Source organism: Palaemon carinicauda, chromosome 11, assembly GCF_036898095.1.
Source record: "Palaemon carinicauda isolate YSFRI2023 chromosome 11, ASM3689809v2, whole genome shotgun sequence".
In the NCBI taxonomy this organism is placed as follows: Eukaryota; Metazoa; Arthropoda; class Malacostraca; order Decapoda; family Palaemonidae; genus Palaemon; species Palaemon carinicauda.
This window is the reverse complement of record NC_090735.1, coordinates 109,633,978-109,657,945: the sequence shown is the minus strand read 5'-3', so window position 1 is coordinate 109,657,945 and position 23,968 is coordinate 109,633,978. Positions and strand designations below refer to the sequence as shown.

The window sequence follows — 23,968 nt, the reverse complement described above, 5'->3', positions numbered from 1 at the left end:
GATACAGTAGAGAGAAAAACTTATGAAAATACAGTTGACAAAGGAGAGAAAAGATAAATAATAGGCTAAATGTTTAAGAGATGAATGGAGAACCTGAAGTTTAAATAAAGAAATACTGCAACAAAATACAGGTGTTTAGAAGTTGCTGATAGGAGAGAATTATCCTGAACTGGAGAGTGCTATCATAGTAAAGGGAATAATGCTTAACAATAGCTGGAGTTTAAAAGGGTCCACATAAAGATTAAAAGTTGTAAAGCCCCTGGGATAAAAAGCGACTTGGTAAAAGCAGCAGAGGAGGCCTTGAGATGTGGAAAAAGTCCTATAGCCATGATATACCAAGGTAGAGGGAATTCACTGTTATTTTTATTATTACCAGCCAAGTTACAACCTTAGTTGGAAAAGTAGGATGCTACAAGCTCAAGGACTCAAACAAGGAAAATATCCCAGTGAGTAAAGGAAATAAGGAAACAGAGTAGTGTGCCCGAGTGTACCATAAAAAAAGAGAATTCGACCCAAGACAGTGGGTAGAGGTTAGGGCCTACCCAAGACTAAAAATGATTTGTGCTTGGAGTGTCCTAGAAGAGGTGGTTACTGTAGCCAAAGAGTCTCTCCTACCCTTACCCAGTGGAAAGTAGCCTCTAAAAAGTCACAGTGAAGTAGTTAAATTCTTGAGTAAAGAAGAGTTTTTCAGTTATCTTAGTGTCAGGAGATGTATGAGGAAAGAGTAGTGTGTGTAAATAGTAGGCCAGACTATTTGTTGTATGTGTAGGCAAGGGGAAAATGAGCTGTAACCAGAGAGGGATCCAATGTAGTACTATCTGGCCAGTCAAAGTATCCAATAACTCTTAACGATAGTATCTCATTGGGTGGTTTGTGCCTTTGCCAACCAACTACCTACAAATATTATGAAAATAGTAAATAAGTGCTAGAGGGAAGACTTTGTAAAGATTGTAAATAGTGGTAATTGTCTGTCTGGATTGTTTGTTAGATCATCAAGAGGGGCATCGTTTATAAAAGGTAATTTTTGGAAAAGTACCATACAATAAAATGAGGAGATTGTACTGCATATTTGTAGATCATGAAAATAGGTAGGATAGACTACCTAAACAAGTCAATTCAGTAGGCCTTTCCCTTTTTGACTTCTAATAACCCTGACATATTTAACCATTCTAGCATGAATATATTTTTCATCTTAGTGCCAGGCCCTCTTTGGAACATCTTAATTAATCTTGGCACAAAAACTGTTAGATCTAAAACTTCTGTTGTTTACCTTCTAGCCGAATAAATTTCTTATCTATTTAGTTTTACATGTTTTGTAATACAGTAATCTAACATGGAATGAGAAAATTGAAATAAGAAAACCAGACATAGAATACACCACCCAGTGCTGATTGGAGTAAATATGTGGACATTGAAAAAGTGTTATTGGTTTCAGAGTTAACTTTCCTTAACTACCACCTTTTTCTATTTCTGTAAAACTTTTTCGGAAATTAAGTGTTGGGTTTACTTTTTTCTTGCATTTTGTTTTTCTTGTTCATTCTTGCCCCCCACCCCACCCCACCCCACCCCAAGTAAACCATAATTTTACTAAGCTATTTCTTTGCTTTGACGGATGGGTATTTGTTTTTGGGCTTGATTAAAAGGGATTGTAATTTAGCCTTTTGAACTTTTATATCCATATCTGATAATGTACTTTCTACCATTTAAAATTTATACAGGTTCAAATGTTAGGCATGAATGGCAGACACCCAATAAAATTACTAACTTTATTCGAATTTAATTCCAAAAGCAATAAGGGTTTAAGACCAGTCCTGGATAATTGAGACTACCGTAAACAAGTGGATATTCTTTACTTGATTCTGAATTTAAACTTGCTTCCCACACTAATGGCAGCTATAGAATGTTTTTATTTTTTTTGATGAGCATGTACCTTCATGTTCCAATTCAGCAAGTATCAAGAAATTTGTTCGGTTAGCGCTGGGAGAAGATTAACTAATTCAAATGAATCTGTTATTGTTATGATCTGAGTATGGCAGTTTGGTTTTTATGAGGATGACGGATACATTTTCTGGTGATAAGAGTCCTCTTTTTTCTGGATGATTGGCTGGAATGGGACTCGTATCTAAACGTGATTCAGGGCTGCCATTGGGACCAATTAATTGTGCCCAAATAGACCAACTAGTGTGTGTGTGTAACTTGAGATTGACTTGTTTCTTAATATACTAACACCTCCATTGAAACCATTTACCCTTAAATATTACAGCAATCCTATAAGATAGTCAAATCAAACATGCTAGTTGTTTCACTTAAAAGTGTAACTAGATTTAGCAATATAGTATACTATACTTGTGCAAGGAAGGGCTCTCTCTCTCTCTCTCTCTCTCTCTCCTCTCTCTCTCTCTCTCTCTCTCTCTCTCTCTCTCTCTCTCCTCTCTCTCTCTCCTCTCTCTCTCTCTCTCTCAAAAGATGTCATTGTATATAGTAAAACAAAAATATCATGCAGTAAAGTTATCTGATTTTATAAAGTTGAGTAATTATTTTTTTTCTTATAGGAAAACAGCGTTGTGACCTGTCTTGATGAATCCCGCCATGGTTTTGAAGATGGAGATTATGTAACTTTTTCAGAAGTGCAAGGGATGACTGAGCTTAATGGATGTAGTCCCATCAAGATTAAGGTAACAAGTGCGGCATTTAATACCTTAGTTTTAAAGTATGGTGATCATACCATGGGTTTGTTACTGTATTTTTTATAGTCATTTGTTTATTTAAATCTCTTAGCTAAATTTATTTTTGCTTATACATAAATGAGCAGTCTTGTTTTCAATGTATTTCCATCTTTAATTTTTTCATGCCCAGGTGCTATTAGAACTGTAAATTTGAATGTTATTTAATCAGTGTCAAATAGTCATAGGATTAGAAGTATTTGATTTCTGAAATAAGGGCATTTTCTCTTGAGAACACTTGGAAATTGTTGAAAACCCATTTGTAAGCTTCACTGATATGCAGTACTTTCACATTATTATTATTTGTTAGTTTCATTAAACCTTGGAGCTCAAAGCTTTTAGTACAACTTATTTCAAACCTAGATGGTTTTGGTGTGTTTCTTAATTTTCATTGGAATCTGAATTCGTTGCTGTTATGTCAAAGTGAAAACAGATTTAGATGGTGACTTGTGACTAGAATTTTAGTTAGGACATTGCTATTTTATATCACTACTAAAATTTATTCGTTGTATAAAGTCAGTAATTAGGCAATATAAACCCACTTTTATGTGTTCTAGTTTACAACTTATTTCAAACCTAGATGGTTTTGGTGTGTTTCTTAATTTTCATTGGAATCTGAATTCGTTGCTGTTATGTCAAAGTGAAAACAGATTTAGATGGTGACTTGTGACTAGAATTTTAGTTAGGACATTGCTATTTTATATCACTACTAAAATTTATTCGTTGTATAAAGTCAGTAATTAGGCAATATAAACCCACTTTTATGTGTTCTAGTTTACAACTTATTTCAAACCTAGATGGTTTTGGTGTGTTTCTTAATTTTCATTGGAATCTGAATTCGTTGCTGTTATGTCAAAGTGAAAACAGATTTAGATGGTGACTTGTGACTAGAATTTTAGTTAGGACATTGCTATTTTATATCACTACTAAAATTTATTCGTTGTATAAAGTCAGTAATTAGGCAATATAAACCCACTTTTATGTGTTCTAGTTTAATACATTACTATATTTCAGTTTGGTTGTATCAAACTTTTCCCAGCACTTAGCATCTTACAAATTTGATAATTTCTTTTGTTCATGCCAGAATTTATCAAGGAATTTTATGCATTGCCTTTCAGGTTCTTGGTCCTTTCACTTTTAGCATCGGAGATACTTCTGGTCACTCGGATTACATCCGCGGAGGCATTGTATCACAAGTGAAGGTTCCCCAGAAAATGAAGTTCAAGTCAATGGAAGAAGCAATCAAAGCACCTGAATTTGTTATGACAGACTTTGGCAAATTTGATCGCCCTGCTGTTTTACATACTGCATTCCAGGCACTACATGAGTTTGAGAAAAAAGAGGGATCAACACCCAAACCCTGGTGTGATGATGATGCCGACAAGTTTTTGAGCATATTCAATGATGTGAATAATGCCAGTGAAGCCAAATTGGAAGAGTTTGATGAAAAATTAGTTAAGCAGTTTGCCAAGATTGCTGCAGGAGGATTGGCTCCATTAGATGCATTCATTGGTGGCATAGTAGCTCAGGAAGTAATGAAAGCTTGTTCTGGAAAATTCACTCCCATCTATCAGTGGCTTTACTTTGATTCTTTGGAATGCCTCCCACATGACACCTCTTGCCTTAACAAAGAAAATTGTGCTCCAGTCGGTGATAGGTATGACACTCAAATTGCTATATTTGGTCAAGACTTCCAAAAGAAGATCCACAGTTTGAAGTATTTTGTTGTTGGAGCTGGTGCTATTGGATGTGAGTTGCTGAAGAACTTTGCAATGTTAGGAGTTGGTGCTGGTGAAGGTGGCTCCTTGGTCGTTACAGATATGGATCTTATTGAGAAAAGCAATCTTAACCGGCAATTCTTGTTCCGTCCATGGGATGTACAGAAACCCAAGGCTAATACTGCAGCAGCTGCTGTGAAGAAAATGAATCCCCAAATCAATATCATTGCTCATCAGAACAGAGTTGGTCCAGAAACTGAAAGAGTGTATGATGATTCATTCTTTGAACCTCTTGATGGTGTTGCAAATGCTCTTGATAATGTAGAGGCCCGGTTATACATGGATAGAAGGTGTGTGTATTATAGAAAGCCCCTTCTAGAATCTGGTACACTTGGCACTAAAGGAAATGTCCAGGTTATTGTACCACACTTAACTGAATCTTATGGTTCTTCACAAGATCCTCCTGAGAAGTCCATTCCTATTTGCACTTTAACAAATTTCCCTAATGCTATTGAACATACCTTGCAATGGGCACGTGATGAGTTTGAGGGAGAGTTTAGAAAAGCAGCAGAGAATGCTGCCCAATACCTTATTGATCCAAAGTTTATGGAGAGGGCATTAAAGTTACCGGGTTCTCAACCAATTGAAACTCTTGATAGTATACAGCGTGCTCTTGTTGATGACCGACCGTGTTCCTTTGAAGAATGCGTTCGCTGGGCAAGAAAACGTTTTGGTGAACAGTTTTTCAATAAGATAGTACAACTACTGCATAATTTCCCCAAAGAACAAACTACCTCTAGCGGGGAGCCTTTCTGGTCTGGCCCTAAGAGATGCCCACATCCAATCCGTTTTGATGTGAATAATGACCTACATTTAGATTACATTGTAGCAGCCGCTAATCTTAAAGCTGAGGTGTATGGTATACCTCAGGTGAAAGACCGCCAAAAGGTTGCCGACATTGTTAGTGGAATAGAAATCCCAGAGTTTGTGCCTAGATCAGGTGTCAAAATTGCCATCACTGATGCAGAGGCTGAGGCACAAAGTAATCAAGTGGACACAGAGAGACTTTCTAATCTTCAAGAATCTATCCCTCCAGCATCCAGCTTCAATAGTTTGAGATTAACACCTTTAGATTTTGAAAAAGATGATGATGCTAATTTCCACATGGATTTCATTGTTGCCACATCTAATCTCAGAGCTGATAACTATGATATCCCTCCTGCTGATAGACATAAGAGCAAGCTCATTGCAGGTAAAATTATTCCAGCTATTGCCACAACTACAGCATTGGTAGCTGGATTAGTGTCTTTAGAGCTGATCAAATTGGCCCAAGGTCACAATAAATTGGAAGACTTTAAGAATGGATTTATAAACTTGGCTCTTCCGTTCTTCGGTTTTTCAGAACCCATTGCTGCACCAACAAATAAGGTTTGTTTGTGGAATTTTCCTATGTTGTGTAATTCTTGATTAATTTTGGTAAAGGAGTAAATCTTGTGAAAAAGTATGGTATATTTTAACTTATTGAAAAGTAAATGCTTTATTCTAGGTTTTCCTAATTTATTCCTGTAAAATTTTGGATTTTTTTCATTTTTGTTTATGCAAAATATACAAGTTAATGACTGACAAAAAGAATTTTCTTTACAGTATTACGATAAGGAATGGACTCTGTGGGATAGGTTTGAAGTTGATGGGGAAATGACCTTAGAAGAATTCATAAAATATTTTGAGGAAAAACACGAGTTGGAAATAACTATGTTGAGCCAGGGAGTTTCAATGCTGTATTCGTTCTTCATGCCACCAGCAAAAAGAACAGAAAGGATGGCCCTTCCGTAAGTAATACAAATCATTGTTTGTCTTAAATTAATTTTATGTAGAGGAAGGCTACCATTATGGTAAGTTGAACATAGATAATCTAAAAAATTTTAATTTACGAATATTACTGTTGCAAATATAGGTCTCTCTCTCTCTCTCTTTCTTTCTTTCTCTCTTTCTTTCTTTCTTTCTTTTTTTTTTTACCATTGTTATTTATGAGCTACATTAACGACATAGAGTTAGGGTTAACTCGTAGAATAGCTAAATTTGCCAACGATATTAAACTAGACATAAATGCTGCGAACTCACAAGACATAGAAGCCGTAAGAGAGGATCTAATGGAGCTAGGAGAATGGTCCAGAAAATAGCAAATGCCTTTCAACTGTGAAAGTGCAAAGTCATGCTCATAGGTTATAGTAACCCACAATCAGATTACTTACTGCTAGGTAATGAAATAGAAAGTGTGGACCAGGAAGATCTCTGTATTATTATCAGTAAGGTTTTGAAGTTCACCAAACAGCATTAAAGCTGAAAAGAAAGCACAAAAACTAATAGATTACATAGAGACAATTCAAATACAGAAACAAAGACGCTGTACTACAGCTGTACACATCACTAGTGAGACCCCATCTAGAATACCGAGTCCAATTCTGGGCTCCAAGTATTTAGAAGGAGATAGATAGACTGGAAACAGTACAAGCTAGGGCTACCAAACTAGTTCCAACACCAAGGCAATTTGGATGTAGACAAAGGATGGAATGTTTGAACTTATTTGATCTGCAAACTCAACGACTAAGGGAACAGTTAAAATCCATATCCATATACCAAAGGCACTTCCCCCAATTTTTGGGGGGTAGCCGACATCAACAAAGAAACAAAACAAAAAGGGGACTACTCTCTACGTTCCTCCAGCCTAACCAGGGACTCAGCCGAGTTCAGCTGGTACTGCTAGGGTGCCACAGCCCAACCTCCCACATTATCCACCACAGATGAAGCTTCATAATGCTGAATCCCCTACTGCTGCTACCTCCGCGGTCATCTAAGGCACCGGAGGAAGCAGCAGGGCCTACCGGAACTGCGTCACTATCGCTCGCCATTCATTCCTATTTCTAGCACGCTCTCTTGCCTCTCTCACATCTATCCTCCTATCACCCAGAGCTTTCTTCACACCATCCATCCACCCAAACCTTGGCCTTCCTCTTGTACTTCTCCCATCAACTCTTGCATTCATCACCTTCTTTAGCAGACAGCCATTTTCCATTCTCTCAACATGGCCAAACCACCTCAAGACATTCATATCCACTCTAGCCGCTAACTCATTTCTTAACCCTGGATAGGTACGCTCCTCGGACACCCCTTCAAGGGTATACTCGGTCGCGCACGACCCCGACTCCGAAAAAAATTCAGGAAAAATTTAGTTATGCATCAATCTGTATTGTTTGACTTGCTAAAATTACTTCAATGAATGCTAAAAACTACTGAAAATATAAATGATACCCATCAACAAAATAACTATTTATTAGAAATATATTAAAAATTTAAGTATACAAAAAAAAAGACGACGTAAATATTCACAAAAAATAGAAATATACATATACACATAAATCCCTTTAGGGACACCTTCTTAGATGGGAAAGCAACAGCGTGTAATTGCTGGAAATGAGTTGGACCCATAGAAGTCAAGATCTGAAATGAGAAAAAAAGGGTAACTTTTTTTGGCCAAAAAAAGTTGTCCAAATTTCATGAATTTTTTTGGGTACCCAAATGAAATAGGAAGAGGCTAATTTTTTTTATAGAATAAACTCCTATTATCCTAGAACAGAAATACATAATAAAATGTGCACTAAGATGTAATTTACTGTTATATCAGGGGCGAAATCTAAAGGTTATTTTTTGACGGCCTAGTTTCACAATGTAAATTTCTTATGAAAATCATTGTATCTCCTATAAAATATGATATTTATGCATTAAAATATATCAAAATATCACGAATTCTATACAGAACAAGAATATATAGAGATATGCCAAGTTACCTTTCGGGTATGTCAACAAAATGGCCGCAGACCGCAACAACTCTTACAGCCCAATCTACCACTTGAAATGAAGAATGGGGTTGCAAACTCCATATTATCATCAACATCTCTTTTTAACTCCATTAGAAGTGTGTTGATGACATCCATGCCGAGGGAATACTGCCTGCTGGCCATTATTGAAGATAAATTCAAAATAAATAGAAAAAAATAAAATTTTCAAAAAATAAAAAAAAATTCAGAAATTAGCATTTGAGGGAAAATGGACCTCATGGCATTATATGGCATCTAAGCCAAAACCAATGTCATGCATGTGGTAGACACACCATCCATCCACACTTTCCAACTATAAAGAACCAAACAAGTATCAACACTGTTCGACAATTTATAATTATGTAATAACTTAGCTGTTTGATCACTTACCCCTATAAAGGTATGTCAGGGTCGAGGTCGACCCCTGGGGGGGTAAAAAAACGGGGAAGGAGGGAAGTTAGACGAAAATCAGTCCTAAAGCAGACAATGGCATATAGACTAGTCACCCCTTGCAGGTCGATCACTTCCATATTTGAGACAGCTGATGATTTATGGGGAAAAAACAGGTTTTGAAAATGCTGTAGGGGTCGCATACGACCCATCATACCTTTCCAGGGTTATAGGAATAGCAATTGTATATTACAACAATTTATTAATGTGTAGCACAAATCAGTCCAGAGGTAATGGATACAAATTGGAGTTTGAAAAGATACACCACCACTCAATGTGGCATTCTCTTTACATACAAAATAGAAAACACTAGATAGAAATGAGTTTAAGAATAACTTAGACAAGATCATAATAACTCTCTAAATGCTTGAACTAAATTGCTTGACTAAAGAGCAAGTGGAGTCTCTGCGGATGGACTAAAAGTCTTTGACACATCCAAAGTCCTTTTAACTCCTTCCTTCCTTTCTTCCTTCCTTCCTTCCTTCCTTCCTTCCTTCCTTCCTTCCTTCCTTCCTTCCTTCCTTCCTTCCTTCCTTCCTTCCTTCCTTCCTTCCTTCCTTCCTTAGTTTTAAGGAGTAACATCAACATGTGGATATAGAAGTAAATTTTATTATTGAAATTGGTACTCTAAAGATGTGCATGGTCATGTCACAGCTAAATGTACAGTAGTCTACTGATAATTACCTTTGTACTTGCTGACTTACTTTTGATAAGCATCCTCAACCTTTACTTAGGTAATAGCGTATGTAGATTATTTAATGATTTTGAATCTTAAGCAAATGAGCGTTGTCCAAAAAATTGCTTATGAAGGTTCAGACATTTTTTACTACCATATAGACCAGGGTTTGCATGGGTAGATACTCGAGCTTGCATGCCTGTTTTTTTTTTAATAGAGAAACCCAGCCCAGGCCTTTTTTTTTTTTTTTTTTTTTTTTTTTTTTTTTTTTTTTTTTTTTTTTTTTTTTTTAAAGCATGGTCTTATGCTCCAAAAATCCAGTATCATTGTTTTATTGTGCAAGTTTTAGTTTTGATACATAATTTAAAGTTAAACGAATGTATTTACAATCCTTGTTGTAGATTATGGAAGATACAATAGTTTTATCATTTATAAAAGGGCCAGGTTTTTTACCTTTCTTAGCTGTTCACTGCTCTAATACTGTACATTATTATGTATTATTATGTAAGTATTAGTGTGATATATAATGAAGAGAAGAACAGTATACCTAGAAGCCGTTGTTTTTTTTCATTTTGATGTATGCCAATCAGCTCATTTACCTCAACTTCGGTATTTCATGGTGCAGCATGTTGTGATTAGGATTATTGTATTCTTCAATCTAAGCTAACATGTCCCAGAATGTACAAGCTTTCAATAATAACACAGTCAGCCCTCCTTATTAGCTGGATCAGGTAACGGAGACAATCGAGAATCCGTGAATACTTGCTGTCCTAGGGTGAGTTAACTCCTAACTTACTAACTCGCGGCCCAATGCCTAAAAACCAGTCGACTAACACTCTTAAGTACTACCTAATTTTGTTTTTACTTGGTTTCTGTCACAATATAAGTATTATATTATATGTACATTTCTACTGTAAAGTACGGTATTTTGTATACAGTACTGTTCAGTAGCTGATATCACAATAATATTGCAGTATTACACAATGAATATACTAATACAATAAAGATTACAATTAAAAGTATCAATACACCACCACTAACCATTAAGTACAACGTTTTACACAGTAAGTTTAAAGCATGATGCAACTCGTTGAACCGCTGACTGTTTGGTTGATGTGGTAGCATAATGTGCAGTACATATCACGTTTGATACAAAATCACTAACGCTGGATATGTACAAATTTTTACATGACTTTACATAACAATGTGATAGATACTACACAAAAAAGACCAAAGCAGGAGATGCACACATGAGGAGAAACGATGTAAGGCTGAGGCCTTATGAACGAAAGATGGGATATTGTACTGGGTGGAGAGGGGAAACGTCGCTAAGCATGTACTTGTTGCAAAATCGCTAATATTTTTTGTTTTATTTAATAGGTTACAGTATACGGTTCTCTATATCGCGAACAATCAAAATCGCGAAGAAAGAGCCTGCGAATAGGGATGGCTGACTGTATATAACAGGTCAATGCAAGGAATGTTTCAATGGAAAAATAAAAACAGCCCCAGTTTACTGTAATGAACTAAGAGATTGAAAAAAGAACTTAGAGAAGGAATGCATTTCAAGCTCGATAAGTTTTATCATGTACCTTAAGCATTTGGCTATGTGGTTTCTCTTTACTGTTTTCCAAACTTTCCATAGTAGGCCTAGGTCAAAGAAGTCTTAGTCACCATATGTACCTGGTCTTGGTCTAACTCGACCTTTAAAATAAGGGACTGCAACATTGGTACAGACTGGACTCAAAATTGGTCTCTGGAAAGGATCTTTTACTTAGCAGGAGACTTGCATGGATATTCAACTCATTTTTACATCTTTTTCATAATTTTTCAAGGATTATAAGTAGACACTTGAATACAAATGAAACAGGGCAAAGAAATATTGCTAAATTAAAATAGTAAAGGTAAAGAGTCAATAATTTAATAGAAAATATATACAGTACTGTCTGTATCCAGTCCATTGTAAAAAAGGAATTTTTTTTTTTTTTTTTTACCCCACCCGGGCTTGGTTTTTCTATTAAAACAAGAAAAAGAAAACCGGTATACAGTAGCAACTCTGGTTTCGAGTTTAGTCTGCTCTGTGAGCTAGCTGGCAACCTAAATCTCATATGAAGGAAATTCACTTGATGCATTTCACACATCCATAGATACACATACACTCGCAATAAAAAAATAATGAAATAACAGATAAACTCTTTTTTTTATCTTGGATTAGAGTCATGGCTGGTATGAGAAAGACAATTGAGGGATAAGGGGCTTTACTGCTTAGAAGAATCTCCCTCCTTAGAGCATCTGGTAGAATATAAGAAGTTTGCTCTAAACAGTGTTCACTGTCACTAACTGAATCACTTAATTTATGCTTTTGGGATCTGTATTATCTTATGTTAGATTTTAGCAAGCAACCTATTTAGGGACAACTGCTTTTGCTTCGTCTTTAAAATGTGAAAATAAGACATTGCCTTGTTGGTAAATAGATTTAGTGTTATCCCTGCTGAAAATTTTATCTGGGTGCTATGTTTCTACAAAATTTTGTTTGGTTTCCCACATTTTCAATATTTCTCTAATTTCACTTAGGTTTGTCAGTTAGTCCTTCCTCAGATGAAATATCCTCCACATTCTTTAGATGATGTACTTTATATATAACTACTAACAACTTTTTGGTAGTCAGCTGCTCACTATATTCCTCAAGAAAAACTTTGTTGTCGTCCCAGTCCTACCTCCTACACCGTTGTCTTTCCTAGGACACAATTATATCATCTGCATCCTGCAAGGATTCGAATCTCTCAAAATCCTGTTCAAGAAAGCATTCGTGCGCTATAGTGTCTTTTAAGTAAAAGAGTTCTGGTAGGGAACCTTCCCAGGCTTTTTCTTTGATTTTCATGCAATTGGTCGTATGGAAATGGTCTTTCTAAAACTCTGACAGTGAGGTTGGTTACTTTGATGACCTCGAAAGATCGCTCTGAAATTGCTTTTACATAAAGCTTCTTTAAATTTGAGGTTGCCTACTGATCCATTTGTGAGAGTATTGGAATGGTGTTGGGTAGCAGGAACTTGGGTCTTAATACATTTTAACTCCTCCATTAGGTCGTCTCCAAGGCCTGAAGTCTGGGCAGGAGCATTGTACATAATTATTTAGGCTTGAAGTGGAAGGTTCTTCTCTGAAAGGTACTTGTCGACTTTAGGACTGAAAACTTTATTGATCCTTCCACAGACAAAATGTTGGTCACCCAAGCCTTGTTATTTGATCTCCGTATAACATTTAGTCACTTCTGCAGCTTGCACTTCTTGAAGGCTTGTGGATTTTCAGAGTTGATACACCACGAGTGGTTTAATTTCGCAATCCCTACTGGCATTAGAAGAGAACAACAGGAATTAGGTTGGCCAGGGCACCAGCCACCCTTTTGAGATACTACCGCTACAGAGTTAGGGTGTCTTTTGACTGGACAGACAGTCCTACATTGGATCCTTCTCTCTGGTTATGGTTCAATTTCCTTTTGCCTACACACACACACCGAATAGTATGGCCTATTCTTTACAGTCTCTTCTGTCCTCATACAACTAACAACACTGAGATTACCAAACAATTCTTCTTCACCCAAGGGCTAACTACTGCACTACAATTGTTCAGTGGCTACTTTCCTCTTGGTAAGGGTATAAGAGAGACTTTAGCTATGGTAAGCAGCTCTTCTAGGAGAAGGACACTCGAAAATCAAACCAATGTTCTCTTAGTTTTGGGTAGTGCCATAGCCTCTGTACCATGGTCTTCTCCTGTCTTGGGTTAGAGATCTCATGCTTGAGGGTACACTTGGGCACACTATTCTATCTAATTTCTATTCCTCTTGTTTTTTTCAAGTTTGTATTGTTCGTATAGGATATATTTTTTTTAATGTTACTGTTCTTAAAATTATTTTTCTTTTTTTCCTTTCCTCACGGGGCTACTTTCCCTGTTGGAGCCCCTGGGCTTGTAGCATCGTGCTTTTCCAACTAGGGTTGTAGCTTAGCTAATGATAATCATAATAATAATAATAATAGAGAGTTATTGGGTCCTTTGACTGGCCTGACAATACTACATTGGATCTTTCTGATTACAGCTAATTTTCCTTTTGCCTGCACATGCACAGAATAGTCAGGCCTATTCTTTACATATTCTCCTCTGTCCTCAACCACCTGACAACACTGAGATTACCAATTAATTCTTCCTAGCTCCAGGGGTCATCTACTGCAATATAATTGCTCAGTGGCTAATTCCATCTTTATCTATGGTAAGCAGCTCTTCTAGGAGAAGGACACTGCAAAATCAAACCATTGTTCTCTCGTCTTGGATAGTGCCATATCCTCTGTACCATATTCTTTAGCTGTTCTCTTGCTTGAGAGTGCACTCGGGCTCGCTATTCTATCTTGTTTCTATTCCTCTTGTTTTTTTTTTTATAAGTTTTTGTGGTTTATATGTGTGAGATTTATTTTGGTGTTGTTACTGTTCTTGAAGTATTTTATTTGAATTGTTAGTTGCTTCAGTTGTAGTTTCCTTATTTCCTTTCCTCACTGGGTTGTTTTCCCTGTTGGAGCCCTTGGGCCTATAGTATCCTGCTTTTCCAACTAGGGTTGTAGTTTAGCTAATAATAATAATGATAACAGCAGGGTTAGATGATCTTTCATGGGCTTGTGACCAAGAATTTAATTTTGTTCAACTATAATGAAGGTCTTCCTTAGGATCTTCTAAGAAAGACTGATCTTGTTGGAGTTGAAAACTTGCTACTGTGTGTATGATGCAGAATCCATATACCTTTAAAATTATGATATGGAAACCTCTGCTGTCTTGACCCTGTCACCCAACACTATGGATGTCTGTTCTTTTCTTAAATATTTCCTTTCCTCTTACATGCCTGGCTCCTTTTTCAAAATGTTACCATACACTGTGTGACTGATTTCTGTGCATCACACGCTAGTCTCGTAGTACTTAGTCTTCTGAAAATGTCCATATAGAGAAACCAAAATTTTGCTCGCAGATCAATGCTGTATTCTTAACCCAACTTAGATTTGTATGCTCTTATTGAAAGTTGCACATAATATTACTCACTACTGTACTGTATTCTTAATAGTTATTTTGATGCATAATTTTTCCTAGATTGTTTTTAACTTTGACTGCATTTATAATTGTTTTTTTTTGTCTGTCCAATACTTATATTTTTCTCTCTATAGGATGTCTGAGGTGGTAAAGAAAGTAAGCAAGAAGAAAATAGAACCACATGTTAAAGCATTGGTGCTCGAAGTCTGTGCAAATGACAAGGATGGTGAAGATGTGGAAGTTCCATATGTGAAGTACAATCTTCCTCAGTGAATTTGTGTTAAATAGATGTAAGCTGCCAGTACTTGAGCACCCAGGAGATATTGAGGTATTGGCTCTCTTGCTTTCATGTGAGTGATCAGTGGATTATGTCCTTACTGTAAATCATTGTTTTGCTCATGAAAATTTATTCACAGGGGCTAGTATGTGGCCATTCTGCTCATACTATAGCTTCTAAAACACAGAACTTTTTACTTTTTAAAATCCCCTTGTGATTAGAGGGATGTTCCAGTAAAATTTATTGCATATGAAATTTCTGTGAAAATTCATAGCAATGAAAGTTTCTGTGATGGTGAAAGTTGTGTTAGCATAACAGAAAAGACTGCAGAATGTTTTCGAGTGCTACATTTACTTTGTCGTGAAAGCTGAATTTTCTGTGTATGGTATTTTTGTAGTTTCATTTCTGTTATGTAAAATATGAAATTGAAGATCTGAAAAATTGTATTCGGAAAATTATATCCTTAAGTATGCGAGTATGGTAGTTAAATGCAATATATTTTATGAATTTTTTTTTCTTTATCTTGTATCTACTTTTGGCAACAAAACTAATTTCATACAGTACTTACTAGGAAAAATTTTATATTTGTGTTTAACCAGAGAAACCTTTTTCTTTTTTTCCTTTTTCTTATTTTGTAAAATTTAAGATACTAGATTTTAGTCACGGAAAAATATTTTAGTAGAGGGTAGTTTCCAAACAAATGTATAAGTGGCACTTGCCAGAGGAGAGGAGTGCGTCTCAAATGTCGGCTCTTAATTATTTCAGCATCCTGCAGTTATGTTTTGTAAAAGGAGGAAGTGATCGAGTGTTAGGGTGTAGCTGTGTGCCTCTAGGCTTTTTGAAATCATGAAACTTATATTACTGTACTTTTTTAAGGATACTATGATAGTTATTTCTTAACTTTTGTATAAGTGAAGGAACTAGCCTAAACTTAATGAAAAATATTTATTTTCTTTGTTCAGCCACGATGTTCATATCAGGTTCAGTGTCACTTGAATGTATATTCTTTTGCAAGAATTTTGTTCATCATGGCTGGATACCAGTGAACACGCTAGTAAACTGTGATTGCGCATTACATTTTTTTATTAACCTTAAAATACAATTAGTTGAAAGAAATTCAAGCAAAATCATGTCATGAATACTTGTAAGGAAAATATCTAAAATTAAATTTCTGTCCATGTGTGAGCAATGTTTTGAAGGTTCACAAGGAATTACTGTACTATTCAATTATTTCTAAATAAACAGTGTGCTTTTGATCATAGTTACTGATCATTACAAAATTATTAGTAATCCCCAATTATGTATTTCCAGTTCAGTTACATCATTTAGCTTATCAACAGTTTCAAAAGTTATCCCCATCTTCAAGTTATGTCTTATGTTTTAGACAGCATCTTAGGTATGTAGGCTAAGTGAGAGTAAGATGAAAGTTGGTCAGGAAAGTGAGAGGAGCTCTGAGGGAATTACTGAAAACCAAAAAAAGCAGTGAAGTTGAAGACCAAAGGGTTGTGGTAGCCGATGGGGTAACGTCCCTGACTTGAACGCCAGACGGGTTTGAGTCCCGCTCAAACTCGTTAGTTCATTTGGTCGCTGCAACCCCACCATCCTTGTGAGCTAAGGATGGGGCTTTGGGGGAGCCTATAGGTCTATCTGCTGAGTCATCAGCAGCTATATCTTGGCCCTCCTTGGTCCTAGCTTGGGTGGAGAGGGAGCTTGGTCGCTGATCATATATGTGTGTATATATATATATATATATATATATATATATATATATATATATATATATATATATATATATATATATATATATATATATATATACTGTATATACATGGTCAGTCTCTAGGGCATTGTCTTACTCGATTGGACAATGTCCCTGTCCCTTGCCTCTGCCACTCCTGAGCGACTTCTAAATCTTTAAATTGAAAATAACTTTCTGTACATCAGTAAGTAGATTATGTTGAAGAGCTTTGTATTTAAAGGAGGTAATTCTGAACGCTATGTTTAAAGAGTTCACCTGTGACTGGCCTAACTCCTGATGTGACCTTTGATAGTACTGTGAGCATTGCATTTTCTCTGAAAGGGGCCACTATGGATTTGATTCAAAAGAAATTACCTTAGCCTATCAGTAATGCTGTTGGTGTTAGTTATTCCTGCGCAAAATACAAACTATTCTATGCAGTGGAGAAATCAGTGCAAACTAGCATATGGCTATAAAACTTTGAATGTGTCAACCATTCCAGTTGTTACCAATGGTAGAACCAGTAAGCAAAGTAGATCTTCACTTTAGTCTTGACAATGGTTGAAGACGGACGTCTCCTTAAATGTTCATTGCCTTTGGTAAATGAAACTTTTGGTTTTATTCCCAGTATGTCTTAGTTTGAGAATATTATCGTAGAGTTAGAAACTTTATTGATATCAGGACTCCATTACTTTTCAGTTTGGCTATAGGTGAACACTGGCCTTTAAAGTCTTCCCTGAAGTCGAAAGATCAGAGAGCTGTTAATTCAAAGTTTTCAGTTTTGCCGTTTGGAAGTCAGTTGCTTTGTGATCCAATCGCCTGACTTTTGCTTAACAAACTACCTCTTGGCACCCTCAGCACTCATGTGGAAGCTAGTCTCACTTGAGAGATGCTTTGTCATAATCTCCATCTGCGCTTGCTGACCCTTCAGCAGTTTTCGGAAGACGTTGCTACTGCAATCTGCTGCCCTGCTAGGTGATCCAGGGAGCTAAGAAGCATCATTGCATTCCGACGTGAGAGTGCTCCAGTTGGTCTTAGCTCCCTGGAGATCTTGGCAAGCTGCCTTGCCTTGAAACAAGTAATCTCCTAACAGTTCGCGATTTAGGATCATAGCATGATCCAAGCTCACAGCAAGCATGTATCATGCGGCTAAGACCGCTGGGCTGTGTTTCGTACCACTTAACCATGGAGAAGTCAAGTGTGCTATGGACAAGTGACAAAAGACCAAACCCATGAGTGAGAGCCCGCCATCTATATCAACTTCTTATATTACAGAAGCATCGTGCACAGTCAGTACCAACAGGAAGAGAAGGCCATGGGGGACAAAGAACCATGTCAATCCTGTTAAAGAAGACTACAATCAACCAGATTATTTACTATCAGACTATGAAGACCCAATTCCTCATTACATATATAAGAAACTACCCTGCCCCTCCTTTGCAGGACTTAATGAAGACGTTCAATGTTGTTTATTCCTACAAATGGCCAGAACGTGTATGTCTCGGCCGTTACATAGGAATGACAATGATGGGACTCTAAAAGATTGTCCTGCCACGTCCAGCAGGGAACCATTAAGACCTACCAGCTCCTTGCTCACAATGAGAGCGTGGTTGGAGAGGACATCATAAGAACTACAAAGATGACAGGAGACTAAGGATCCTGGAGGCTCTGCTCATCCAACAAGAGAGACTCAACCTGAACATGACCCAGATGATGTTCCTCCCCTCCAATCAACGACGATGGCGACAATAATGAACGGCCGGGCAGCTTGCCTGCTACCGAGGTTCTTAAGAGTGTCACTGACAATCAGGAGACAGCACTGGACTCCCCAGACCGTAACTCTGAGCGGCCGAACGGTTTGGCTGGCAGTGTTTTAGCCAATCAGCACACCGCTTACCCACAATCTGACTCCACTCCACACCAACGACTGTGAGTGGAATACCAGCCTGACTGTGACAGAGCCTCTCCCAGCGAGTGCCTCAGCTATTGGGAGAGCAGCTCCATCACAGACCAGATACGCACTCTACCCACGAACAATCAGCGACCATCACCTGATGTGATGAACCAGCCACAGCGTATATAAGGAACCTGCTCGCCACCCCTTAGCCAGATTTTGCCTGATGATGGGAGGTACTTGGCGCCCTCTTGTAATGCGTAGCAGCTATTCTTTAATTGTATCAATCTTGACAATTTACTTTAGTAAAGTTAATCTCTTTACCATGCAGATATATTTTGGCGACATCTGAAACTAGCCATAAAACTCTAGCAAGGTGCTACTACCTTCTGCTGTTTGGGGGCCGGAGTAGACCAACCACCCCTCTCACACACAGTAGCCAACGCAAGCAACTTTTCATTTCGACTCTGAAGGGAACTGATGTTGTCTCCTCTTCTCTGTTTTGCTCGGTTTAACAACCTATTAAAGAAACTGTGGGCCTAAAATTTCCCTTTCTCTTGTATGAAAGAATGTATGCATTCTTTAAGAATGTTGGTTTGTCCAGGCAGGGAAAGGTTCCGTTGCAGCACCTTCATGTCATCTTTGGAGACAGATCCACATGCCTTTTGTCGTGCATGCAGAGGGCACACCAATACGCAGGAGTGTGTAGGGAGTGGCCTCCCTCCTTGTGGCTAAGATTTGGTAAACTTGGGAAGAAGGCGGCTTAAAGGGATTCTTTCCCTTCGGGTTTAACCTCGGAAGTCTGAAGAAACCTTGCCATCTTACTCCTGCGGCTCAATCCCAGATTCTGGGGATCAAAAGGATAAGAGTGGAGACACCTTACTGCTAGAACAACCGTGCAGTTTGGAAGGCCCGGTTGCTTTCCCTGGAGAGGTAACTCTGATTTTCTCCGCAGGGAAGTCTCTCTGCTGACACAGAAAGTCAGCTGTGGCCCTCTTTATGGCTACCAGGTTCTCCTTTTTACTGAATGCCTTCTAGAGGTTCTCAAGTGAGGGACATGAGGTGAGAGTGAGGCTCCCTCAACCAGGATGTCAACCAATCTTTGCCCTATAGCACTTAAACAGTCTCTTGTTTCCGTAGCTGGAGTAACCTCGGCGCTTTCAACCCCTCGTTCTGCATCGGCTGATGAAAATCAGCACAGGACGAATACTCTTCGGAGTATCCTGTTGTAGGATTCTTATACAGGAATTTCTCAAGGTGTAGGCCTGGCTTCCCACTCGTTAGATAGACTCCTTTCACCTGCCGTTGTGGGCCCGTCTTTCCGTTTGCAGGTGATCAGCCCACATCGTCCTTCCCACCAGAAGGAAAGAAGACATTCCCCTGAATGGTCACCTCTGAGAAGTTTCCTAAAGAGGGTTCGAGATTTGTTGGTACCACGCTCGAGCACTTCGGAGCATAGGTTTTTGGAGTTGGATAGCCGGGGAGTTAAACAGATATGTACAGCTTCCCACTTCCCGTCATGGCCTAATGACGCATCGTACCTCTTATTGTGTTGACGAAACAAAGTCCACCTTAGAGCCTAGGACTTCTACCTTGTTTGGAGTAGAACCTCCGATTCAGCAACCGCCTATCCCTCCTGCAGGAGGAAGTGAGGTTAGGCAACATTTTCTTATAGGGGAAAGACAGTATGTCATATTTCTTGCAGTGTGTGTTGGCGGAGCTTTTTATTTGGAACAGAATGACGAGAATTGTGCTCGTAATGCACAAATTCTCTCACAGGGAGGTGATTGGGCGAAGAGTTCAAGTCTCGCCCACAATTACGCGCCAAGACCATCACTCGTTACTTTAACTTAAGCATACGACGACATAGCATTCCCACCAAACAACAGCTGAGGGAGTTTAGCGCGCACTCACACCTATGCACTTAATCTAACACTCGCCAACAGTAGAGGGTACACAGTATAGTGCTCTTGCCATCCTGCGAACAAAATACCCCTCTCTCTTTTTCAGAACTTTTCATATAATAAACAAGTTCAAGGAGACAAGCACAAGTCTCTTTATGTAGACCAACCTAAAGTAACTTTTCATTTGACGAAGTAGCAACCATCCAGGCATTAACTCGTTATACAGAATAGAAAGCATGCGCAGATACTTATGTTGCCTATGCATGGGGCCCGCACATACTTAATTGTTTCGTCATCACACTCCATTTCAGTGAGTTCCTGATCAGCGCGCTCCATTTCGGCGAGTTCCTAATCATCGTTCGATGGGTACTCGCCACGTCATCAGAAGCACTCCAATTATTCCTCTGGAAGCCACAAGTTCCTCAGTAAGGAGTTCACCTCCTGATCCAAGATGAAAGAGTAAACAACAACCCCTCTGCCCCAACCCTACGACTCTCTCCCCTGCTTAGACCTGCAAGGTGTGATCAATGTTGGGCCTCTTAAGTCATCTGTCACCTGCCAAGACTCAGCCTGGGATAGCTTTGGCATCATTCCAATTATTCCTAGAAAGAAGAGAAGGGGTCAATGAGTAGATACACCTCCCCCGGGGGGGACTATTCATCTTAGAACCAGTAGGGGCTCGAGTTCCAAAAGGGACATTTCTCTGATGGAGAACTACAGATTGATCCCTATAGGTCTAGAACCAGTAGTTCCAAATTCTTCCACCACTGAGGAGCCTCCTCCAAGTGCGGCCCCACCCAACTAAACTAGGTTGATGGAAGGAGTAAGAAAGGACACTACTATGCTTCTCGTAAATTTTAACTCTACCTGAGGAATGTAAGGACACCAAAACAATCCTAAACAACTGGCCTCAAACTTCCGAGGAACCTTCCAAAGGTTACAGTCCACATCCCACACAACTGAGGCATAGCGCCCTACTTCAGAGGTCTCATCCATCACACCAGAATCCTGTTGATGACCTAGACCTTCCGCGGGCTCCTATGGATGTGAGTTTGGGTGAGGAAGAACCATTTGATGAAGGTTCAGACCATTCTGTGGCCAAGCTGCCTACTTCCGCCAGCCTTAAGATTACCCCCTTGAACAGAGGGACTTGGAGGAATCGGACCCTGTCCCAGCTGAGGGAAAAGACCTAGACCTAGACCTCTTTTTATGACACTTCTAGGCTAAGGCAGCTTTACTTTGGTCAAGGTGGGTTAAGGGTGCCATGAAGAGGCCCTACACTCAAACGGAAGGGGATTCTCGGTCTCTACGAGTAGTAAACACGTTGTCAGGCAGAGGAAGTTTTATGACATCCAACAATTCAAGCCCTGATACAGAATTTATCGTTAGGCAGTCTTTCCTCCTTATCGGTAGGATTCTTTCCAGCTGACGCCGCAAACATGGAGCTGGTTGCAAACTGTTATTTGCAAATGGCTTCATGATTAGACTACTTGTTGGGGAAAGTAGGATACTACTTATTCAGGACTGAGGCTGTCCCCATCAAGAAGGCAATGTCAGGCTTCCTGCTTTTTGGAACCCGGACTGTAGAGTTTCTAACCCACAATGTCCTCAATCAGTGGGACAACTGGGTTTTGAGGCGACATGATGCGGTCGTCGTAAAATTCATCAGGCAGTACCACATAGGGAAGCAATAAGGCTTTGCAACGCCCTGATGGATGGCTGGAAATTGGAAGAAAACGAGCCAAGACTCGTTCGTTCAATGGGTTATGACGTCTTGTTCGTACCCCATGGTACCTCGGCAGCAGCACCCTTATCAGCCAAAAAGTCAGGGACAGAAGAAGGCTCCCGAATAACCGCATCAGGCAGCAGCGAGGAACCAGGGACAGAGACAATGCTTTTGGCCCAGAGGACCCAGAAGAAGTAGGAGAAGCAGTAGAGGACAACATAGATGTACCTGTTAAGGGGTCATTCCTCCGACCAGTCCACCGGTGAGAGGATACCCATAGAGCAGGTGTCAGAGGTGGATGCTCCATGGGGTCAAACCTTGGTCGATCTTTGTCCTCAGGGCAGGATACCACATCCCACTCTCACTCCCTCCCTCAACCTCCCTTCCAGTGACCACAGGTTCCCAAGAAAAGGAACTGGCCCTTCAGGCCAAAGTCAAAACCATGCTGGAGAAGAAGCTCTCCAAGAGGTCTGAGACGGGTCTCCAGGCTTCTACAGTCGACTTTCTTGTAGAAAAGGCATCTGGAGGCTGGAGACCAATAATTGATCTCTCGGCTCTGAACGAGTTTGTCCAACAAACTCGGTTCAAGATGGAGATGGCCCAAACTGTCAGACAGGCCATCAGACCAAACTATTTCATGATCTCGCTGGATGTCAAAGACACATACTTCCAGATCCCCATTCATCCATCCTCAAGAAAGTACTTAAGGTTTTCCCTCAACTTCTGTAGTCTAGAAAAAATATTAGTGTTTACTTCTGTTGGGTCCCTACCCACGTTGGGGTGGATGAAGACAAACAAGTAAATAAGGCAGCTAAGGAAGCTTGAGAGCTACTTAACCCATCCCCCATCAGTATTCCTTACAAAGATCTTAAAAGTAAAATACATTTTCACGTAAGAATAAGTGGCAGACTTCATGGTCTGAACTGACCACTGATACAAAATTGAAACTAATCTAACCATCAGTGGATAAATGGTCATCTTGTAATACTGCACATAGGAGGGATGATATAATTTTGACTAGACTGTATATTGTCCATACACATGCAACCCACAATTGCTTAAGAGTGGTGAAGGGAGACAGACCTCTCTATCTACTATCTGTCAAGTGACAATAGATATCAAACATATTTTAGTCGATTGTCCCATTTTTAATCTTGAGAGGAGGACACATTTTTTCCAGGACAAACCTTAAAGAGATATACTGGGGGAAAATTGTGATTCCCTGAACTTAAATAGATTTATACAGAGTATTGGTTTATATTATTAGCTTTAATTTATCATCATCTCCTCCTATGCCTATTGATGCAAAGGGCCTTGTTAGATTTCGCAAGTCGTATCTATCTTGAGCTTTTAATTTAATACTACTCCAATCATCATCTACTTCACGCTTCAAAGTCCTCAGCCATGTAGGCCTAGGACTTCCAACTTTTCTAGTGCTTTGTGGAGCCCAGCTGAACGTATGGTGAACTAATCTTAATTGTGGAGTGAGAAGAGCATGTCCAAACCATCTCCATCTACCCCTCGTCATGATCTCGTCCACATATGGCACTCGAGTAATTTCTTATAGTCTCATTTAAAATTTTGTCCTGTCATTCAACTACCAATATCCTTCTGAGGTTTTTGTTCTCCAATTTACAAAATTTATTGGAGATCGTTTTATTGTCATACTATGACTCCTGTCCATAGAATAAAACCAATTTCACTAAACTGATATATAGTTTGATTTTTATATGTAATTCAGACGATTTGATTTTTATATGTAATTCAGACGATTTGATTTTCAAATTTCACTTAACAGGCCATTGTCTGATTTGCTTTTTTCAATCTTTCACTAAACTCTAATTCTAAAGACCCTGTATTGGAGATCATAGTTCCTAGATACTTAAATGATTCTATCTCATAAATCCTTACTCCATCCAATG

The 23,968-nt window shown here is 38.8% G+C and overlaps 1 protein-coding gene across 1 annotated transcript in view; it reads left to right on the top strand.

Annotated features, from left to right (window-relative positions):
• The window catches only part of Uba1 (ubiquitin-like activating enzyme 1), a 472,916-nt gene extending 457,060 nt beyond the window's left edge, over positions 1–15,856 (top strand). The window contains 4 exon segments of the mRNA XM_068383250.1: positions 2,553–2,675; positions 3,842–5,869; positions 6,086–6,270; positions 14,642–15,856. Coding sequence (XP_068239351.1) covers positions 2,553–2,675; positions 3,842–5,869; positions 6,086–6,270; positions 14,642–14,780 — 2,475 coding nt within the window. The 3' untranslated portion in view covers positions 14,781–15,856.
• Positions 15,857–23,968: the final 8,112 nt, after the last annotated feature.